This window comes from Sceloporus occidentalis, unplaced genomic scaffold (genome assembly GCF_023333645.1).
Source record: "Sceloporus occidentalis isolate IW3139 unplaced genomic scaffold, rSceOcc1.0.p SCAF_4, whole genome shotgun sequence".
NCBI classification, from domain to species: domain Eukaryota; kingdom Metazoa; phylum Chordata; class Lepidosauria; order Squamata; family Phrynosomatidae; genus Sceloporus; species Sceloporus occidentalis.
Genome location: NW_028316984.1, coordinates 3,783,646 through 3,804,819, shown reverse-complemented (window position 1 = coordinate 3,804,819; position 21,174 = coordinate 3,783,646). Strand labels below are relative to the sequence as shown.

At 41.2% G+C, this 21,174-nt stretch overlaps 1 protein-coding gene across 1 annotated transcript in view; it reads right to left on the bottom strand.

Moving 5' to 3' along the window:
• Positions 1–21,174, bottom strand: part of LOC149313432 (dual specificity calcium/calmodulin-dependent 3',5'-cyclic nucleotide phosphodiesterase 1A-like) — a 56,323-nt gene that overhangs the window by 7,435 nt on the left and 27,714 nt on the right. Inside the window, exons 10-14 of the mRNA XM_089519099.1 lie at positions 19,320–19,401; positions 15,743–15,866; positions 11,382–11,566; positions 5,875–5,949; positions 3,039–3,320 (exon numbers count right to left, since the gene is read on the bottom strand). Coding sequence (XP_089375225.1) covers positions 3,039–3,320; positions 5,875–5,949; positions 11,382–11,566; positions 15,743–15,866; positions 19,320–19,401 — 748 coding nt within the window. The remainder of the gene's footprint in view (positions 1–3,038; positions 3,321–5,874; positions 5,950–11,381; positions 11,567–15,742; positions 15,867–19,319; positions 19,402–21,174) is intronic.

Here is a 21,174-nt window from a genome sequence, read left to right as displayed (position 1 = left end):
GTACATGAATACCTGGTTAATCTAAATGAATTTAAGTCTGTCGGACCACTTGAACTAAATCCAAGGGTATTAAAAGAACTGGCAAATGTAATCTTGGAGCCATTCGCAATAAACTTTGAGAACTCCTGGAGAACAGGAGAAGTCCCAGCAGATTGGAGGAGGGCAAATGTTGTCCCCATCTTCAAAAAGGGGGGAAAAAAGAGGATCCCAGCAATTATTGTCCAGTTAGTCTGATATCAATATCAGGAAAGATTCTAGAAGAAATCATTAAACAGAGAGTCTGTGAACGTTTAGAAGGGAATGCTATAATCACAGAAAGTAAACATGCATTTCTCAAAAATAAGTCATGCCAGACTAATCTTCTCTTTTTTTGATAAGATTACCAGCTTCGTAGATAAAGGGAACACTGGATGTAGCATATCTTGATTTCTGTAAGGCATTTTACAAAGTCCTCCACAATATTCTTGGAAACAAGCTAGTAAAATGTGGGTTACGCAATGCAACTGTTAGGTGGATTTGTAATTGACCAGCCAAACCCAATGAGTGCTCAGCAATGGCTTCCCTTCAACTTGGACAGAAGAGACCAGTGGAGTGCCACAGGATTCTCTTGTGGGCCCAGTGTTATACAACATCTTTATCAATGACGTGGTTGAAGGCATGCTTATGAAATTTGCAGATGACACCAAAACACTCCAGAGGACACGATCAAAATTCAAATTTCAAAATATATTAGAAAGCTGGGCCAAAACTAACAAAATTAATTTAAATGGGGAGAAATGTTAGGTACTATACTTGGGCAGAAAAAATGAAATGCATAGATATAGGATGGGGGACAGCTGGCTTGACAAGACTACATGTGAAAGAGATCTAGGGATCCTAGCAGACAACAAGTTGAACACGAGTCAACAGTGTGATGTGGCAGCTATAAAGGCCAATGTGATTCTAGCCTGCATCAATAGAAATATAGTGTCTAGAATAGATCAAGGGAAGTAATAGTGCCGGTCTATTCTGCTTTGATCAGGCCTCACCTGGAATGCTGTATCAGTTCTGGGCACCAGTGTTCAAAATGGATGTTGACAAGTTAGAGCGTGTCCAGAGAAGGGTGACCAAAATGGCGAAGGGTCTGGAAACCATGTTCAATCTAAGAGACATGGTAGCCATGTTTAAATATTTGAAGGGATGTCATATTGAGGATGAAGTAAGCTTGTTTTCTGCAGCTCCAGAGAATAGGACCCAGAACAATGGATTCAAACTGCAGCAAAAGAGATTACACCTTAACATTAGGAGGAACTTCCTGACAATAAGAGCTGTTCTTGGGATTTACTTTCTGATCTGAGCAAGAATTTGTTATTGTACATTTAAAAAGTCCCATGTCCACAGGAATGTTTATGTGTAGAGAATCAAGTAAGTTTCTCTCAACACCCAAAGCCAGAAAATATTTAGGTTTTCGAATGAAATTGGAATAAAATAAAAAAGAAGTGAATTTGATTAAATTTTCTGTCTTCTTTCCCCATACCGTTCAACAGATGATATACTGCTTTCTTGGAATTGTAATGATGTGGGGTTTTGTTTATTTTTATGGTTCATCTTTGTACTGTGTTTGTAATTTGTACGTTTAATAAAAGGATTTTTTAAAAAAATGAAGTAAGACTATTGTACACTTTTTGTTTTGTGTAGTAGCTTCCTGACCTCAGTGAACTCTTATCCTGCCCTGGTGAAGAAATTGAATTTTCCCTGAAATGGGGCCAACCTACTGACAACTGGAGCACATACTTCTGTTTTGCTGCATGGCCAAGGGACTTTTGATGTTCACATTCCAGTAAGTTACAGTTGCTGGGAGAAAAACAAACTGCAGTGTCCATATGTAGAGGGCTTATTAGGACAATTTTTGTCCCTGATATTCTTTGTTCATATGGTGGAAATGCTGGGGACAGAGAGAACACATTGGATCAGAAAATGCCCCATGTACTACTATGTGCCAAGTGGGTAGAATCTCAGGGTACTCTACATGTAGGATGGCTACATTGTTCTTTATGGATTCTGCAACCAAAATGTGACTGTTGGGGTTTAAAATATTCCATCTCAGTACATAAGAATTATTGAAGATCACACATATTTCTGAATTTGGTGCGCCAGACTCAGAATCTTTCAGAATTAGAATCAGTTATCTGGAACAGGTATAGTGATAGGAAAAGCATGCAAAGAGAATTGAGGGGGCTGAAAGTATATAAATTTGGAGACTCATAGTGAAAGAACAGGACACTGCAGAAGCCAGGTATCCCATTGTAAAATCAACAGAAATGCACCCTTCATTTCTAATAGTAGATAGAACATATACTGTACTTTTGTCAACAGGTCCTACTTCCACATGGCTAAATGCTACAGTATACATTTCTGTTACATCCATGTGGATTTCAAAAACCTGTGACTGGATAAAATACAGTGTTTTCCGCTAACTCACATCTAGGGGTAGCCATGTTGGCTATGACCACATGGCCAAAGGGGAAAGTGCCAGCCTGCAGATAGGCCTCCCTGCCATCTGAACTATCACCAAAAACAGAAAATGCAGGCCTATGACTAACATTTTCAACTCTTTTCTCCTGTTTGCCTGATGGAGAACCCAGTGTGACTTTAAAAGCTTGCAACATGTAATTGTGCATTTTGGTTGGCTCAATAAAGGTATCATTATTCGGATGTTATTGGATTTCCTCTAACTCAGTTTATCTTAAAATATATACAGTTTATTGTTGTGTGCCTTCAAGTAATTTCTGACTTATGGCAACCCTAAGCTGAACCTATCACTAGATTTTCTAAGACTGAGAGTGCATGACTCAGCCAAGCTCACCCAATAGGTTTCCATAGCCAAGCAGAGAATTGAACTCTGATCTCCAGAGTTGCAGTCTAATACTCAAACTACTACACCACGTTGGCTCTCATATGTATGGTAATGGCTGCCAAAGAACAGCATGCATTCATTTTAATACATTAAAAAATTAAAATACTAGATCTACATACAGCAAAATTTCGTTTTTCCATACCGTATGATTCAGTGACATCCATGGTATCTGCATCGAGTTGTGAATCTGACAATTGTGCTGTATCTGCATTGTAAACTATGAAGTTGACATCTACTGGATCAACTTTTCTGCTGTCACAAAGTTGGCAATGGCAAACAATAGGGCCTTTTGGTGTGATGCCATAGCACTTCTTCAACTCTGAAGTGAAGCCCTTGCTCTTGCATGCTTTCTGGGGTTTTCTTCTCTCGGCTTTACTTTTGCTTCCTTGATCTTTAGCCTTTTTGCGTTCCGTTACCAATGATTCTGAATGGAAGATAAACATAAGAAATTACCCTAAACATAGGTATTATCCTGACACACCACTTGTGTTGCTCTTCCTCTGACTTTGTGAGCAGGAATTCTCACTTCTTTATCTGTTACCCAAATGCCATTCTGCTGCTTGTGGCCCTTTTGGCCTGATTTCCTGGTTTATGTTCCTTTTTTCTCCACAAACATTTTGGATAAACCAATATTTTCTGAGAGCCGAGGGCGGCATGTTTTAGTTTATTTGTGGCTCCATGTTCATGACATGGGCTCTAATATTTGGATTGTCTAATGCCCTTGCTTTCCACATTTTGTTTCTGTTCCTAGTTGTACTTCCAGTTTACAATCCTTCTGATCTCTCCCCTTCATGGCTCTTTTGTGGGGTGTGGTTAAGCTCTCTATAATAAAAGCACTAGAACACCAGGCCATAGTGCTATCCCACTGTGGTCATTTGGCTCACTGCTGCTTCAGCCTCCCCAGCCCTCCTCATACATGAAGTTTACTATCCCTCCCCCAGTGACTCCTTTCTTAAAAGATTTGATTTGTAAGAGCAGTAAATCACCAAAGTGCGATGCTGTCTTTTACAGGCAGCAGCTTGTCTCTTCGGGTGTGCTGGGCTGCAGGGACGTAGCTAGGATTTTAGGAAGGGGGGGGGGGTCCAGATCAAGTGCCACCATTATAATGGGGCTTGGGTGCGGCGGCGCAGCAGCACACACCATTCATTTTTCTAATGGAGGGGGGGGGGGTCCGGACCCCAAGATCCCCCCCTTGGCTACGTCCCTGTGGGCTGGCACCAAATTGTATATCCAGCCGTGAAAAAATGGAGAGTTCCCAAGAAATTCACTGCTGTCACTCTACCTATGAGCTTTCCACTGGTTAGAACAGGTTTGAATTTTCAATATTTGTATATGTGTGTAATCTCAAATGGAAAACCAAATTTTATTGCTCTTCTTTTATCTCCTTTTTTCTGTTTGATCTCAGGGGCTGAGTGTGGCCTGATGAGTCTAATCTGATCATTTGTAGATCTTTCCTTGATACCATCTCAAGACAGCGTACAGGCTATGGAGTTCATCACATGGAAGAAATCCTGTGCAAAAATGGGATTTAAAAGCTGGAAAATATCTGCAAAACTGGATTGATTTTCACACATGTCGTTGTTAAAATGATGTTAACCCAAACTGTAAGAGACAAAAGTCACTCCTTTTTATTTTCAGGATTTTACAAAGGTAAAAAGGAGCGGCTTTTGTCTACTTTCCATTCCGGTTAACACCACTAACAATGATGTCATGGGAAAATCAACCCACTTTTGTGTTTTTTTCCTGATTTAAACCCCCATTTCTGCATGGAATTTTCCCTGTGTGAAAAACTAATATGTGACTCTATCATTATCATTTCTCCCTCTTCCACTGCCTTCTCTTTCTTTTACCATCTCTGCCTGATGAAGGAAGCTGCAGTTTCAAAAACTTGTAGTGAGAATTTTTTGCCTTTTTGCCTGGCTTAATAAAGATCTTACCATAATATAGACTGAAATTACACAAGAGAGCTTATTCTAGTTCTAATTTTAATTTCCATTCTTCTATTTTACATGCAGAAACTGGTGCCAAGAGACTCAGATTACCAAAGGAGAGTTAGGATGCAATCCTGTAGTAATACTTTCCTGGAAGTAAATCCTACTAAACCTAGAGGGCTTACTTTTACCTTACCTTTACCTTAGTCTCTTACAGCAAACACAATAAAGATTAAATATTTTATGGGATAAAGCCCACCTCTTCAGACTGCTTAAATACATGGATGGGGGAGAGGGGAGAGACTGGCCTGCAAAGTCAAAGGGAGAGCCATATTCAAAAACATGGATACCCTGGTCTAAAGTGCTTCCAGGGATTGTGTTCCACTGCAGAGACGGGGACCCAGTTCTGCTAAGGCCACATAATTTAAATATGTGCACAAGCTTGTTCTGTCTCTGTTTCATCTTGACAATTTTTGCTTCTTTTAGTCTGCCATGCAGACTAAAAGAGCTCCAGAGAAGACAAATGGACACTGACACTGCCTTGGAGTACGGTGGAGTTTCTTTCTTTGGAGGTTTTTAAACAGAGGCTGGATCTTTTGAGGGCCTTTTGCTTGTGTATTCTTATGTGGCAGGAGGCTGGACTGGATAGCCCTTGTGGTCTCTTCCAACTGTATGAATCTACAACCTGCTGTGAGCCATTTTTGATTCTTCAATGTTATTGCACTTCCACATTGAAAACAGACACACATATTCTCTCCCCCCCCCCCCCCCCAAATCCAAATCAAAAACTAACAACTTTTGGTGGAAGGCAGGAAATGGTTAAGGATGTGGAAAAGAGATGGGCTACAGTGGCCTTCCAGATGTTTTGCAACTGCAACTCCTATAATTCATTTTTTCTCAGCTGGTCATGGCATCAACCTCTGTCCTTAACTGCCTCCATTTCCTCTTCTCTTATTTTGTTTCTAGACATTTAAAATCTGATCCCACAGCTACTGTGTATGGCACTGCAGTCTCCCACAGCCCAATCAATTTCTTCGGCCCCTTTACCTTCTCTGGTCCTCTTGTCTTCACCTTTGGTTTCTGTTTCTGTAACCGGTGTCTCCAGTTTTGGGGACTGCTTCCCTATGTGGAAAGGAGAGATTTAAACAAACATCAGTTCAGTGAAGCACTGAGAAAGCTCAACAGCAGAGAAGACATTAGTATCTGGCAGAACTGAACTTGTCCATAACCAAACTTTTTTTCAGTTTAATAATAAACCATTTACACTTCATTATACATGTATTTGTGCATTCGTTTGGAGTTATAAACCCAAGGAACATATATCAAGTAACAGAAAGATATAGGTGATGCTGAGGGAAAATAGTAAAAGGAAAACTCAGGAGTATATCACACGGAGCTTTTTGGAGATTTTTCAGCTCAGATCCGGGGTGACTGCAGGTCCAATGATGAGGATTCACATCATAACATGAATGTGTTATCAGACGAGATTCATTTCTATGGGAGCTCCTTCTGCGGAATCCAAAGTAACTCCTCATTTTGATGAATTCGGTACAAAAGTGAATTCACAGAATTTGCATTCAAGCTCACTTTGATTTCACTCCGAATTGGTCTGGTGTGGAATGCAACTTTGCTTCCCTCCCAGTACACCGTCCCCAAACCTCCAAAGAGGCAAATTTCCCATGATGCTGCACTGCAATTTTGCCCCAATTGCTTCTGTTGCTTGGAAGGGTAGATGACAGGGATGGAGGGAATGAACAGGAGGCTGGGGGGAGAGATGGGAGACTAGGGGGAGCAACAAACTCCAGCTCCCAGAATTCCAGAGCCTCGAGCCAAGGACCCCACAACAAACGCCAACTCCCAGAATTCCATAGCGCTGAGCCAGGACAGGGAAAGTGGAGATAAACTGGAGGCAACTGTTACAAAGGGAAGGAGAGTGGATTGGATTCACTGAGGTGGTATTTTAGGGAGCATGGAGAATAATTATAATAATTATAATTTTAAAAAGTTTTTAAAATATTAATATTAATAATAATAATTTATTTTTATTAGTTTGCTGAGGCACCAGAGCTCTCTGCCAAACAAGGCTCAATGTCTCACAACACTACTGTTCCCAGAATTCCATAGCACTCAGCCAGGACAGTGAAAGCGGAGTTAAACCGGATTATTTCCCAGTGCAGATGCAACCTAAGAGATGGCAACTGTTACAAAGTGAAGGAGAGTGTATTGGATTCAGGAGGTGGTACTTTAGGAAGCATGGAGAATAGGGGAAACCAGATCATTTCTGCAATCCTCCAAAATGGGTCTCCTTCAGATCCAAAGGATTTACTTCCAAGTAAACCTGCAGCTTCTACACTGATTATTTTGCAGTGAATAATAATAATAATTCCTTAATAATTAATAATAATAAATGGATGGGGGCTCTGACACGGAGGATAGATATAGATGTGGCTGAAATGGATGAGGAGAATAACAGGAAAATAGATGTAGATATAGCTGAAATAGATAAGGAGAATGACAGGAGGATAGATGTAGATGTGGCTGAAATGGATGTGGGCTGGAGGACCCCTTTGAATTTGGCTGCCAGGGATGGGAAAATAGAAGGGAGTCTTTCATGTGAAGCTGTCATTCACGTGAAAGTGGAACCAGGCTCCCTTCTTCACCCTGGAAGTGCAAAGGTTCAGGATGCATTCAGACCCCCACTGAGCATGCGCAAGGGTCCCAATTTGAATCAAGTTGAATCCGCGTGGTATGTCCTGGTGTGGTAATACAATGTGCACTCACTCTGTTTTGCTTGCATCCACATCATGTGACTTGCTTGGAACGGAACTGACTCCACTTCCCCCTTGATTCGGAATGGAAAGACAACCAGGTGTGGTAAAACATCACATTTTAACGTGAATTTGCATTGCTAGACAGGAGTGACTTTGGATCTGGTGTGAAAAAACATCACGTTTCGTGTTGCTAGAACAGGAGTGACTGCGGAACTGAGCTGCAAGCCCCTCCCCCCACGTGTGATAAGGATCCCAGTCTCAACAGCTATCTTGGCCTGTGTCTTGGTGTTCCTAGGTGGTGGGAATGAAAGGATACTTTTCCTAAACTCTGGATGAGATCCGACAGATTACCACCTTGAAAACCTTTAAGGAAGCAATTAAGACGGATCTCTTCTGGCAGGCCTTTCCAGACTAGAACACCCCCACTGACCTGCCTCCCCCTCCCTTTCTCCCTTATGCTCCATCCTCATTTTTACCCTACCCCAGATTCCGCTTGGGGTTTTTTATCTCATTTTAGTGTATGTATATTAATGTTTTTAACTTTCTTTGGTTTAATCCTTTTTTAGAGTTTGATCATATTTTTATATTTGGGGGGAGAATTGGGATTTTAATGCATCTCTTTTTAACTGTATCATTTTTACCGTTGTAATCTGTTTGGATTTCCTGAGATTAAGCAAAATATAAATAATAATAATTATTATTGGTTATAAGAAATTGTATCCCCAAAGATTCTGTACTAAAACCAGCAGTATTCAGTTTATTCTTAAATTATGTAGCTTCTGGACGTAGCAGTGAGGTGAATCAATTTGCAGGTAACACCAAATTATTCAGGATGATGGTTAGTGCATCTACCCAATAGGGAATCAGCTTTGATTCTCCTTAGTAAACAAAAGCAGCCAGAGTATAGTTGTTACAAAAGAGTTTATTAAAATTGTCATGATGTATAGCAAGTGAATATAGATATTTTTAAGTATTTTGTCCAGTAATCAGGACTGTACACTCAGGATTGTCCAGTTAAATCACCTGGCAATGGATTCAGGACAGAATCAGGACAGTGGAAGGGAGCTGTTGGGGTCATTCCTACTGGCAGAATAACATGGGTTGTGATTCAGCTCCGCTCCGTGTATGTACCCGATTTCAAAAGATCCCTCATTCTCACTATAAAAGGGGAGCTTTTTTTATGCCAGTTGAATCGGGGTTTTTATTTTGGTCCCCATTTAGTTTGCACTGCTTCAAGCCGGGGATGGGGGAAGTCGGTAATGGAGCATAAGCCGGGGGGAGAGGGCCAAGGCTGGTGGGGACAATGAGGAGGGCGGCAGGAGGAAAGTCAAGGCCGGTGGGGACAGTGAGGAGGCTGGTGGGGATGGTGAAGATGCTGGCAGGGGAAAACCAAGGCCGGTGGGGATAGCGAGGAGGCTGGTGAGGGCAGAGCTAAGGCCAGTGAGGGGAAAGCTAAGGCCGACAGGAATGGCAAGGGGAGAGAGCCAAAGCCAGCAGGCATGGAGGCAAGGTCGGGGGACCCGGGAGGAGGAGGATAGGGGACACATTTTTTTTTTTGGGAAAAAATAAAACTAATTGAAAAATCAATAGATTGGTCAAGCAACTACTTGCCTTGGTAATTAGTTGCTTGACCAATCTATTGATTTTTCAATTAGTTTTATTTATTTATTTTAAAAAAGCAAAAAACCAAAAAGGTAGCATCCCTCTCGCATTTGTCCCTCCCCACAGAATGAATCAATTCTGATCTGGCATTCCTACTTATTGGACATGCGTTAGAATTGATTGTTCCAAAAAGAACCACCAAAAATATGCTATCAGAAAGCCCCGGCTTTTTTCCTTTTGCCCCACTTTATCGCAATAGAATTTGATTGAATAAGGATCGAATTTGATTCCCAATGGGAACAAAGGTCATATAACCTGATTTGCGATTCACTTTAAATTGTAGTGGGAATGACCCCGTTGCCACTTTTGGGTATTTATCCTCAAATCAAACCCTGTTCTTGAGTTGGCATCCAATTGTTCAAACCACTACCCATGTTGGCTCTTTCTCCAAACCAGATAGCTAATGAAAACCATGATTTGAATCTAAATCAGTGCCTCCTTTCCTGATAACAATTGGTCTTCCAAAGGGTCAAATACATGCTCCACTAGAACCCTGCCTGTCATAGTTGTTGTCCCACAGAATTGACAGCCAACGTGATATAGTGGTTAGAGTATTGGACCAGGACTTCAGAAATCCAGGTTCACGTCCATAATGAGCCATGGAACACACTGGGTGACCTTGATCCTCATTCTCTGTTAAACTGACCTATCTCACAAGGCTGTTGCAACTTTAAAGTACAGGTGAGAGAAGTCATGTCCATTGAGCTCAGTGGTAGAAAGGAAAGTATAAACATGTACTGTATATACTCAACTATAAGTCAACCTCATGTCTAAGTCGAGGGCAGGTTTTGGGGCCAAAATTATGGCTTTTGATATGACCTGTGCATAAGTCAAGGGTAAAACTTAGGGGCATGTAATGAAATACAGTGGACCCTTGTTATACGCTGGGGTTTGGTTCCAAGATCCCCCGTGTATAACAAAATCCGTGTATGCTCAAGTCCCATTAAATATAATGACATAGCAAAATGGTGTCCCTTATAAGAAATGAAAAATCAAGGTAAATTTATACTTTTTTGGGACATTTTCAAACCATGTATGCTTGAATCCGTGTATAAAAATCCGTGTATAAGAAGGGCCGACTGTATGTAAAGGTTGAAGCAAATGAAAACAATGCCAAAGAACTTACAAAATTGCAGCAGGCATAACTGTTTGTACTCAAATTAAATGTTGAATGGATGAGAGAGTAGAAGAGAGTCAATGCTTCTAGGAAAGATTAAACTCTTGCCTTTCACCAGCGGATGGATGGATGGATGGATGGATGGATGGATGGATATATATATATATGAGTTAAAGTACAGTACTTACATTGATTGGGTCAATTTTTTAACCTAAATTTCTAGACTTATACATGAGTAGATACAGTAGTATATAATAATAAACCAGATAAATGTTTCTTCCCTGTGGTCTGCCTGAACTGTACTAGATTTTTAAATTAGATTATAACAATTGATTCTGAATTTGCATATATCTGCATCTTTATATTAAAACAAACAAATCTGCATATTCTTTTTAGTAATGCCCGCCTTTTTTGGAGGAAATGAATAAGTTGAAAGCCTAATCATCACTAGTGCAGATGTAATACTAAACCAGTGGGGATTGCCCACCCCTTTTTCCAATTTTTGTTAGACTGTTATTGGACTCTTGGCAATCCTTGCCATTGTCTGTGCTTGCAATCCAACAAAACCTTGAGAACTGCATGACTCCCACGCTTGCCATACATAAACCATGGCTAAGCCTGAACAAGGAAACTGAGCTGGGATTTGCACTCAAGAAGGAGAAAGAGTGCATGTGTCTATGTTGTTTAATGACACTGTAGTCCTCCAGAAGATATTGGTGCAGTCCTAGCAACCACAGACAACTATCAGATATTATAGAAGTTGCAGTCCAAAAACAACCACTGAGGGTGGCAGAGTTGTCCACCCCATTTAAACGACTGGCTCCAGATTTAAAATTACAGTAGAGAAAGGAAGCGTTAATCACTGCTGGGTAAATATATCATAATCTAGAAAGGGAAAACACAGTTAAAAACTTTGCCATTAAAAAAACAAACACACCCAGATTCAATAAAATAAAGCTTTATATAAAGACCAAAAATTACTATTTTTGCATTAGTGTTTATACCTTTATGAATCTTCTCCTGGCTCTCTTTCCATTGTTCTTTGTTATCTTGAATATTCAACAACAAGCGCCTTTTAAATCTTGATATATCTAACACTGATAAAACCTGTCTTTCCGTGCAAGTCCCAGATTCCTGGTTGAAAGTTTCTTCATCTTCACTTCTGTCTGTTCTTTTAGATTGCGACTGTCTTTAAAAAAAAAAGGAAAGAAAATTAAAATTAGGCCGAAACAACTGAATTGATCCTTAACATTTTAGAATTATGAGAAGGAAAATTTTCATGGAAGAACTAAATTAATTTTTAGTGATAGTTACAAATAGCCAGTTTTGTTATCAAACGTACACAAAAAAGTGGGGTCCTGCAAAATGTTGCAGTGTGTCCTGATATGTGTGTATTATTAGGACAGGTGCTGAAGAATGGAGGCAGAGCACACCCTGCTTTGACTTGGATCTTATGTCATGTGCAGAACATGCCTGATGGAGGCTGCCTTAAGACCACTATTGAACATGCCTGGTGGAGGCTGCCTTAAGACCCTCCACCACTGCCATTCCTTTTCCCTTTTCTAGTGGTTCTGGTTTAGATTGTGTGCCTGAGGGCCTGGAAGCATCAAATTAACATTTTGTTAGCTGCTCTGGGATATTCTTTGGCTGGAGATTGGGGTATACATACTTTAAATAAATAAATAAATAAATAAATAAATAAATAAATAAGACTTCCTTGGAACATCTTGTGTTGGATAATTATTAGTCAGTCTCCAGCACTCCATTTTATAACAAGATATTCAAGGTAGCATTTCAGTTTCAAGGGTTTGTAGTTTATCTAGATCAATTTCAAGGTGGCTTCTGGCCCAATTATGGAATGAAGATGGCTTTCATTGCCTTATACACTGGGAACTGAACACAGGGAGTCTGTCCCTGTTAGTTCTTCTGGACCTGTGGCTTTCAATACTATCCATTATGGTATCGTCCTGGACAACCTTGCTGGGATGGGAGACAATGTTTTGCAGTGGTTCCTTTTCTTCTTAGAAGGGAAAGCCCAGAAACATTGCTCCAGGTCATGTTATCTGAAGCAGCAGAAAACAAGATCCTCAATATGACACCCTTTCAAATATTTAAACATGGCTGTCATGCCATCCTTTAACCTTCTCTTCTCCAGGCTAAATATGACAGATCCCTAAGTCACTTATCATAGGGCAAGGTAGTGCCTGGGAGATGCCCATTCAAAAACCTGGTCATTGCCTGTGAGATCCCCCAGGGCTCAGTTCTGCCCCACATGCTGTTTAATATCTATATGAAACTGCTGGAAGAGGTCATATGGAGTTTTAGAGTGCAGTGTCTCCTGTCAGTAATGGACTGGATGAATGTAAACAAATTGAAACTTTATCCGGACAACACAAAAGTGTTCTTAGTTAGCCCTGAGACAATTCAGGAAATAGGCATCTGGCCTGGGCTAGATGGGCTTACACACTCCTTGAAACCTTAAGTTCATAACTTGGGCATACTCTTAGACTCAACTCTGAGCCTGGATACCCAGGTTCCAGCAGAGACTGTGTTTATGCAATTGGTGTGTCAGCTGCACCCATTCCTTGATCTAGCTACTGTCTTGCATGCCTTGACTGCATCCCACTTGAATTATTGTAACGCACTGTTGGGCTGCCTTCGGAAACTTTTCAGATGCTCCAGTGGGTCCAAAATACTCCAGCCAAGTGGCTGATAGGGACTGATCACAGGGACTATATAACTCCCCTGTTGAAATGGCTTCACTGGCCACCTGTCTGTTGGGGGCAGAATTCAAAGTGCTATTTATGACTTTTAAATCCCTGTGCAACTTGGGTCCAACTATTTAAAATATTACATCTCCCTACAGGAGCCATCCCAAGTTTTAAGATCTCCAGGGGAGGGCTATCTCTTGGTCAACCCACCACCACAGACATATTCGGTGAGGACAGGAGAGAGCTTTCTCTGTGGCTACTCCCTGGCTGTGGAACTCACATCCACAGAGGTCCAGTTATCTCCCTCCTTGCTTTCTTTCTGCTGGCAGGCAAAGACTATTTAGGCAGACCTAAATGGTGTTGATGCTGAAAGTGATGTACTGTTTTTATCATGCATCTTTTTGATGATGTTTTTAAAGTATTATCTTAAACGGGTTTTAACTATCTTCATTTAATAGTACTGTTTAACTGTGCGGGTATTTTTTTTTCTTGGTAATATAACCTAGCTAATTTCTATTTTAAATTATTGTAAGCTGCCTTGTGTTCCATGGCAGGAAAAAGACAAGGTGTGAAATGAGTACACAAATATGCAGCAGTATGTGGCTGACTACAAAGATCAGTCAGTGAAGCAAGGGTAGATATCTCTTAAGCAGAAAAATATCTTATTTAACATAAATGTGAAATTGCTGGGAGAGTCTGTGTGGACGTTTGGGGTCTGATACCATCAGTGTGCTGATGGCATTCAGCCCTATATCTCCTTTCCAAATCCATCTAAGGAGTTTATTGCATTAGTTTATTGCTTCCGCAATAGGTGCTGGATGTAACTTTAAGAAGGCGGATCTTATCACATTTCCCTGTCACCGGGGAGCATGCAGCCCATTTGCAACCCGGGCTTCTCCGGGCTCCTCCTGCATCTTTTCAAGAATGGAATTTTCTCGTTCTTGAAAAGATGAGGCAGAAGCCTGGGTTGCAAATGGACTGTGTACTCCCCGGCAATGGGGAGATGCGATAAGATCCATCTTCTTAAAGTATATCCCATGTCTATCGCAAGAGCAAAGCCAATGCGATAAACTCCTAAGAACACTCTCTTAAACCTGTGTCTGACATCAGTCAGACAGCAGGGCACTCTGGAGGAAGCATCACCAGCACTCCTGAAAGGAAGACCATCACTCCTGCAGAGAAAGGCACTACCAAGACTCCTGCAGAGAAGAGAGCGACCAGTTCCATCATCCACTCTTCTGGTCTCTCACCCCAAGGCTGCTTCCTGACTTCCTGGCGCGCCTGCTTCTTGCTGAGTATGATCATTTAGATACTCACAGGAGAAGGTGCCATGCTTCCTGAGGACTGAGACAGCAGCTGGTGAGCATCACTTGCTCCTTTTGCCTGCAAAGGATATAAAGGGCTGCCTGGGTGGCCTGAGAGAAATCAGCACACTCAGTGGGATCTGTTCCATCAGCCTGATGAGTAACTGATGAGGATTTTGTTTTCAGTACACTAGTATGTTAGTACAGTCTACCGTTCTCTTACATGGGAGATCCGTTCTGGACCCCCTGTGTAAGGGGAATTTCGCGTATGTTCAAGCCCCATTTAAATGAATGGGGCTCATGTGCGCCACATGTGCGTGCCATTCCTCTTATGGGGCACGCCACCACTTTTCCCAGTGCGGCTTTCAGCGTATACTGTAAGGCACATAAGATGCACCCATGTATGATGTGGGTGCACTGTGTATTATTTTAGTATTATAGTATATAATAGTGTTTTATTTTGTTCCTGACTGTATATGTTTGATGTTCCACCCTTTGGTGAAAAGGGTGTTTAACAACAACATCAACAACACAGCCCTCCCTCCATATTTGGGGGGGTTAGGGGAATGAGACCCCTGCAAATATGCAAAAACCCACTTAGAAGCCAGTTAAAGGGAAGGGTGAGTGGGGGAAGAGGAGCAGCGCTATGTGTTCCTTTTCCCCCACCCTCCTGTCCCTTTAATTGGCTACCTGCCCTTCTCTTCCCCATCCTTTCCCTGGGCAGCTCAAGGAGAGGATCGAGGAGGAGAAGGCAAGAGGTGCCTTGTCCTCTCCAGACCCTTCTCCTCCTCGATCCTTTCCCTGGGCAGCCCAAGAACAGATCAGGCAGAAAAGGGGAGGAGGAATGCTCACATTAGCAGCCTTGACCTCGTGAATAAACGAAACCGTGAGTTTCAAGGCCGCGAATATGGAGGGCCGATTGTACAGATTGGATGAGGGCATAAAAACTGAAGCTCTACCCCAACAAGACAGAAGTGCTCCTGATCAGTATAAAGGCAAATCAGGGAATAAGGATACAACCTGTGGTGAAATTTCAGGTTCATAGTTTGGGTGTTCTCCTGGACTCAGCTCTGAGCCTGGATGTGCATGTTTTTGCATGAGTTTCAAGTGCAATTGCACAGTTGATTTTTATATCTTTTTATGTGAGTCTCTGTACATGTTTTTCCCCCTGTGTTTGTTTAATTTTTGTAAGCAGCCTTTGTTCCCAAGTTTGAAGGAAAGCTGGGATATAAATGAGTGACATGATAACAACCACAACAATGATAATGATTGTCATTATTATGAATGAGGATAGAAATAGCAGTCTGTTGAAAATAAAGATAACACAAGACACACAAAAAATAGTCATACCGATTTTTTTTGGAGGAGCAAGCACACTTTGTTTTAGTAGCTTCATTTATAAGTGGAGCAACAATTTCTTCAACTGCTTCAAGTAGAAGATCAAATACAGGTTTTACTATGACATCAATAAAGCCTGCAGAGAAGAACAATTTGAGACACAACACTTAGGTTTCTTGCTACAGAGGAAGAAACTTCAGTCAATACAGAGTTCATCTGAGTGCAGAATTTGTGGCTCATCTACAGACACTCCCTCTGAAAACTAGCCTCTCAGAGAAAATCTCATTAAATCCAGGAAAATATATTAAATATTACTAAGAGCAACAGTATGCTTCGTAAAACAAACACAACTATTTCAAATGAAGCATTGTTATGCTGGTGTTCCAGGAAGAGAGGACTGAAGGGTAGTATGGTAGCCATCTTCCAATATCTGGATGGCTGTCACATGGAAGGTGGTCCAACCACCTCCACAGACATATTTGGTGAGGAGAGTGGAGAGAGCTTTCCCAGTGGCTACTCCTAGATGGTGAAATTCACATCCAAATAACACAAAAGGAGTTTCTGATTAAACATTAGGAAGAAATTCCTGATGGAAAGAGCTGTTTGAAAATGGGCTGTCTCAGAAGCTAGCAGATTTTCCTTTGTTAGAGGCTGGAAGGCCACCTGTCAGGGATGCTGTCGCTGTTGATTCCTACATTGCCATGGATTGGACTGGATGTCCCTTGGGGTCCCTTTATACATGCACACAACTGTAGAGCAAAATGGGACCCCATATGGATATCATACATGTCCGCCTTAAACCCAGGTAAACATCACTGGGATATAGAAGGGACTTCCAATATGCATATAGAAATGTCTGGGTATGTTATCTAGTGGGGTTTCTAGATACAAGGCCTGGACCTATTTTTCTATAATAGGAACGGAGATCTTGAGACAAGGGCTAAAAAGTATGTGTTGTGTCATCTTGTTGCTGACCTGCATTGTTGAAGCCAGCTTTGGGGCAGCTGCTGTCTCCCTCAGAGTTTCTCAGACCATGGGCAACACCAGGGCTCTGCAGGAGGAGCTACTCAGCACAGAAAAATACTAAGCAACCTCAGGATTAGCTAGCTGCCTTGCATGTGCTGAATATGGCTCTACAACACTGCTGCTTTGAAGCTTTCCTATCAATTTCCTTCCCTCGACTACCCTACAAACAACTCTCATTTGCTAAAAGCAGTTCTTGAAAAAAGTGTTTTTTTCAAAAAACACTGGCAAAAAATTGGGCTTGTGTTCTTAAAAGCAGTGTTTGCAAAGGTGTTAAATGGAGTGGAAAGGGATCCCCCCCCTGTTCAGTGCAGAGCTCAGAGAAATGAATTTCTAACTGAGAAATTTTCCTATTTGTTAGATTTGTTGTTTTCATGAAAATGATATACTCTGGTCAATTAAGGCACCATGGGTAGGTGTCACCCCACTGCAAGAGCGGGACCCATGTCCTATGAACTGTCAAGGGGGAAGGTCATCCCTAAGTCTCGGGGTTGGGCTCTGCAACCTCAAGGGAATGTATTTTAATGATTTTATGGTATTGTATCTTACCTTTGTTTTACTTGGTTTCTTTTTTAATTGTGTTTTGTATTTTAACAAAATACCCTGCCTCAAGCCTTGAGGAGTGGTGGGAAATAAATGAAATTTATTATTATTATTATTATTATTATTATTATTATTATTATTTAGAAAATACCAGAGTAACTACAGTGCACTTATAGCAGGCAGGTTTAGGGAGCTGGGTCTGTTTATTCTGGAGAAGAGAAGGTTAAGAGGTGATATGACAGCCTTGTTTAAATATTTGAAAGGATGTCATACTGAGGATGGAGCAAGCTTGTTTTCAGCTGCTCTAGAGAATAGATGGAAACTACAGGAAAAGATATTCCACCTCAACATTAGGAGAAACTTCCTGGCAGTAAGAGCTGTTCAACAATGGAACACAATCCTTTGGAGAGTGGTAGAATCTCCATCTTTGGAGGAGGCTGGATGGCCATTTGTTGGGAGTACTTTGATTGTGACTTCCTGCTTGACAGAAAGGGGCTGGACTGGATGGCCCTTGGGATCTCTTCCAACTCTTTGGCGGGATACAAACCGCCGCTTTGCGGCGCTTCCCCGCCGCCACCGTTTGCTCCGCGCGGGAGCTGCAGCAGTCAAACCGCGCGGCTCCCGCGTGGAGCAAAAAAGAAGCTCCATTTCGGAGCTTCTTCTTGCGGCGCCTCTATGACGTCGCGAGGTGCCTGGCGCGGACTCACGACGTCATAGGCGCCGCGACACGTCTGGACGCTATGCGTCCAGTACGTAAAGATGGCGGCGCCCATGTAGAAGGGGCGCCGCCATCTTGTACGTATAGGATACGTACTAGGGTTAGGGGGGTGCGGAAGCACCGCCCCTTCCTAACCCTAGTACGTATCCTATACGTACTATATGGCGGTTTGTATCCCGCCTTTGTTTCTATGATTCTATGACTCTACCTATTAACAAAATTAATACAAGCACCTCTGGAAGTCATGTACATAACAATCTTGTAATCTAGAGACTGCCACAGCTTTTATACCATGCCTTGACAGGTCTATGGACATGTGCAGTTATTAAAAGCCTCAAATGGATGGTAGCAAGAACTTCCCTTTTTGTTTTTTCCCCTGTCATCTTTTGAATGTTGTCTTCACAGACTGCAAAGGTTCAGTGTGGGTATGTTTTTACTTAACATACCACATTAGGAACTGGTCTTGATGGCTGTTTTCAAACATACAAATAGTGCTGTGGTGTATCCCTCAAACTGTTTTGTGACCCCAACCCCCCATCCCTACTTTCAATAAGTAAATATAGAAGCAGTCCTAATTTTTACTGATGGAAGAGGCAGGACAGGGTGCGTCTTTCTTCACAGATAAAAGTCTACTAGTGGAACAGCAGCATATCTGCTATGGAGACCCCTCGTATTCCCACAGAAAGCTCTGCATGTCTAAATCTATCACCTGATTAATTTATGGGGACACTAGATCTCCAAATTTTGGGTGTTTATATGTGAGTTTTGGATCTACTAGATCCAAATCACACTCTGCCTCATATGCCCTTGGATCAGGCCCCAAACCTAGTAGCTTCAGTGGAAGATAACATATTTTTTTTAAAAAGACGAACAGCCCAGGAAAAAGATGGATGGAAAAGGGGGAAAAGCCACTATCCCCACTCCTGCTTTGATCATCATGAGCTAGTAAATCTCTTGGATACACTGAAGGCAGCAGATAGGATCTCTTTCACTCATGTTCCAGGTGCAGAGGACTGCTTCACCCCAGATGTAAATATGGAGCTGCTCCAAATGATTTGAGGATCATCTGTGATTCAGTTTTATCAAGCAGGATAAAACCTTTACAGTATTCAACATTAGCGAAAATGTGTTGTATTTTTAGTTTCCAGAGGAAGTCCGAATGCAACCATAATACATTCAGTATACAAAGAAAATATTTCAAGAACGTTTTGGGGGTAGAGAGGGAAGGGCAAGCGTCTGAATTTCAGAAACAAAGTATCTGAATTTTCAAAACAAACCATCATATTGCTCTTAAATGTCCCTCACCTATTTGAGATTCAGCAATATTGGTAGTCTTGCGATCACAGAGTGAAGAAACAGGCAATCCTAATGCAGCCTCCTTGTCTCCCTGGAGTTGGAAGGAATGTACACAGACATAAGAAAGTGCGAACAATAGCTTATACATTACAATCGCATCTATTCCCATACAAAAATAGTTTGAAAGAAAGTAGCATTGGTTCCATTTTAATCTTCAAAAACAGAAGGAAAAACGCCCAAATTTCAGAAAGCAAAATTCTGACACCAAGACATACATGTCAAAATTTGAAATCAGAGTTTTCAAGAGGACTTGAAAGTCCTTCATTAGTATGCTGCCTCTCTCCCAGAAGGGACCCAAGGCAGCTCAAAGATAAATGCATTTTATAAAACATTACAATAAAAAATTAAAACAGTATAAAATGACATAAAACTATACAGAAGTTAAAAGACATAACTAAAACACATGCCCTGGTTTCAGATCTTGATTACTAAACCAATATTAAATCAAGATCTGTTTTAGTGATAATAGACAATGGGCAATGGTAATCTAATTAAACTGATCAAAGCATCGACACCGGTACACAAAGTCAAAGGGAAAGTGCTGGCCATCTTAAGAAACCCATGGAGTATTAAACCAGCACTATAACATCCAAACCACCTATTTGATCTTATCACAGTAGCAAAATCCCGCTGAGAAGCGGGATTTAAACTAGATTTAAATTAAAAAACCGCAAATGCAGAAAGTTTATCAGATGACGTTACTGCAAACATGAAATAATGCGAAATTTAAGTGAAAGTGAAATGGAGAAAAATGGCAGCTTTTTACTTTTGGAACTTCCCAAAAGTAAAAAGCTGCCATTTTTATTCATTTTACTTTCACAGATGCAGGAATGTCATCTGATAAACCTCCTGCATTTGCAGGTTTTTAAAATTTTTTAAATCTAATTTAAATGACGTTTCTGAACGGCATTTCACTAGTGTGATAAGGTCCTTAGATATATTTGTAATATTAAAGGCTAAGCATCATATTTCTAATTATGCAAATATGAAATATATGTGAGAATGCCACCTTAGCTTGGAATTTTATCTGCCATGTTTTATCAAAGCCCTTGTAAGACATAACGTGAGTTCATTTTTTGTTTGTTTATTAATCTTATTCCCCAACCTTTCCTCACAAGAACTCAGGGAAAAGTGGGCAGGAAGGACACCTCCTGCTGCAGCCCCAAATAGGAGCAGAAAAGATCTGTTTCTTTGGGGGTTGGTTTTTGGCCGCCTTTGGAGGACCCAGAGCAGCCTCCCATCTGTTTCAGGCCTCAGTTCTATTTAAAAGGGCCCAACTTATTTAAAGATATCATATTCCTTGGATAATGTAATGGGTATCTATATTTTCAGACAGTTTTGAGGGCTTGATCATGAAGCAGTGGTTGCTTATTCATGACTTGTCTCCTATTGTGAGAAATAATGTATGTTTCTTGCTTTTTAGGGTTATTGTTCAAAATGATTTAAAAGGCTAATTAATAGGAACAGCCTTGCACACTGAACCTCCATATACAGGATGCAATTACTTCTTCTTTCCGTGGACTGTGATGACAAAGCCGGTGGGAAAATACATTTCATCTACTATTGCCCAAATAACTGAGTGGAGATGCATGACTTGAAGAGTCATGCATCTTTGTAAATTGTACTGTATACTATCAACTTCACTCTGTTCTGAGATAATGAAATCGCAGTATGGCAAAGAATTAAGCCTGTTGCTGTTGATGATGTTATGTGCCTTCAATTTGTTTCCTACTTATGAGGACCCTAAGGTGACCCTATCAGGGGGTTTTCTTAACAAGTTTGGATCAGAGAAGGAGGTTTGCCA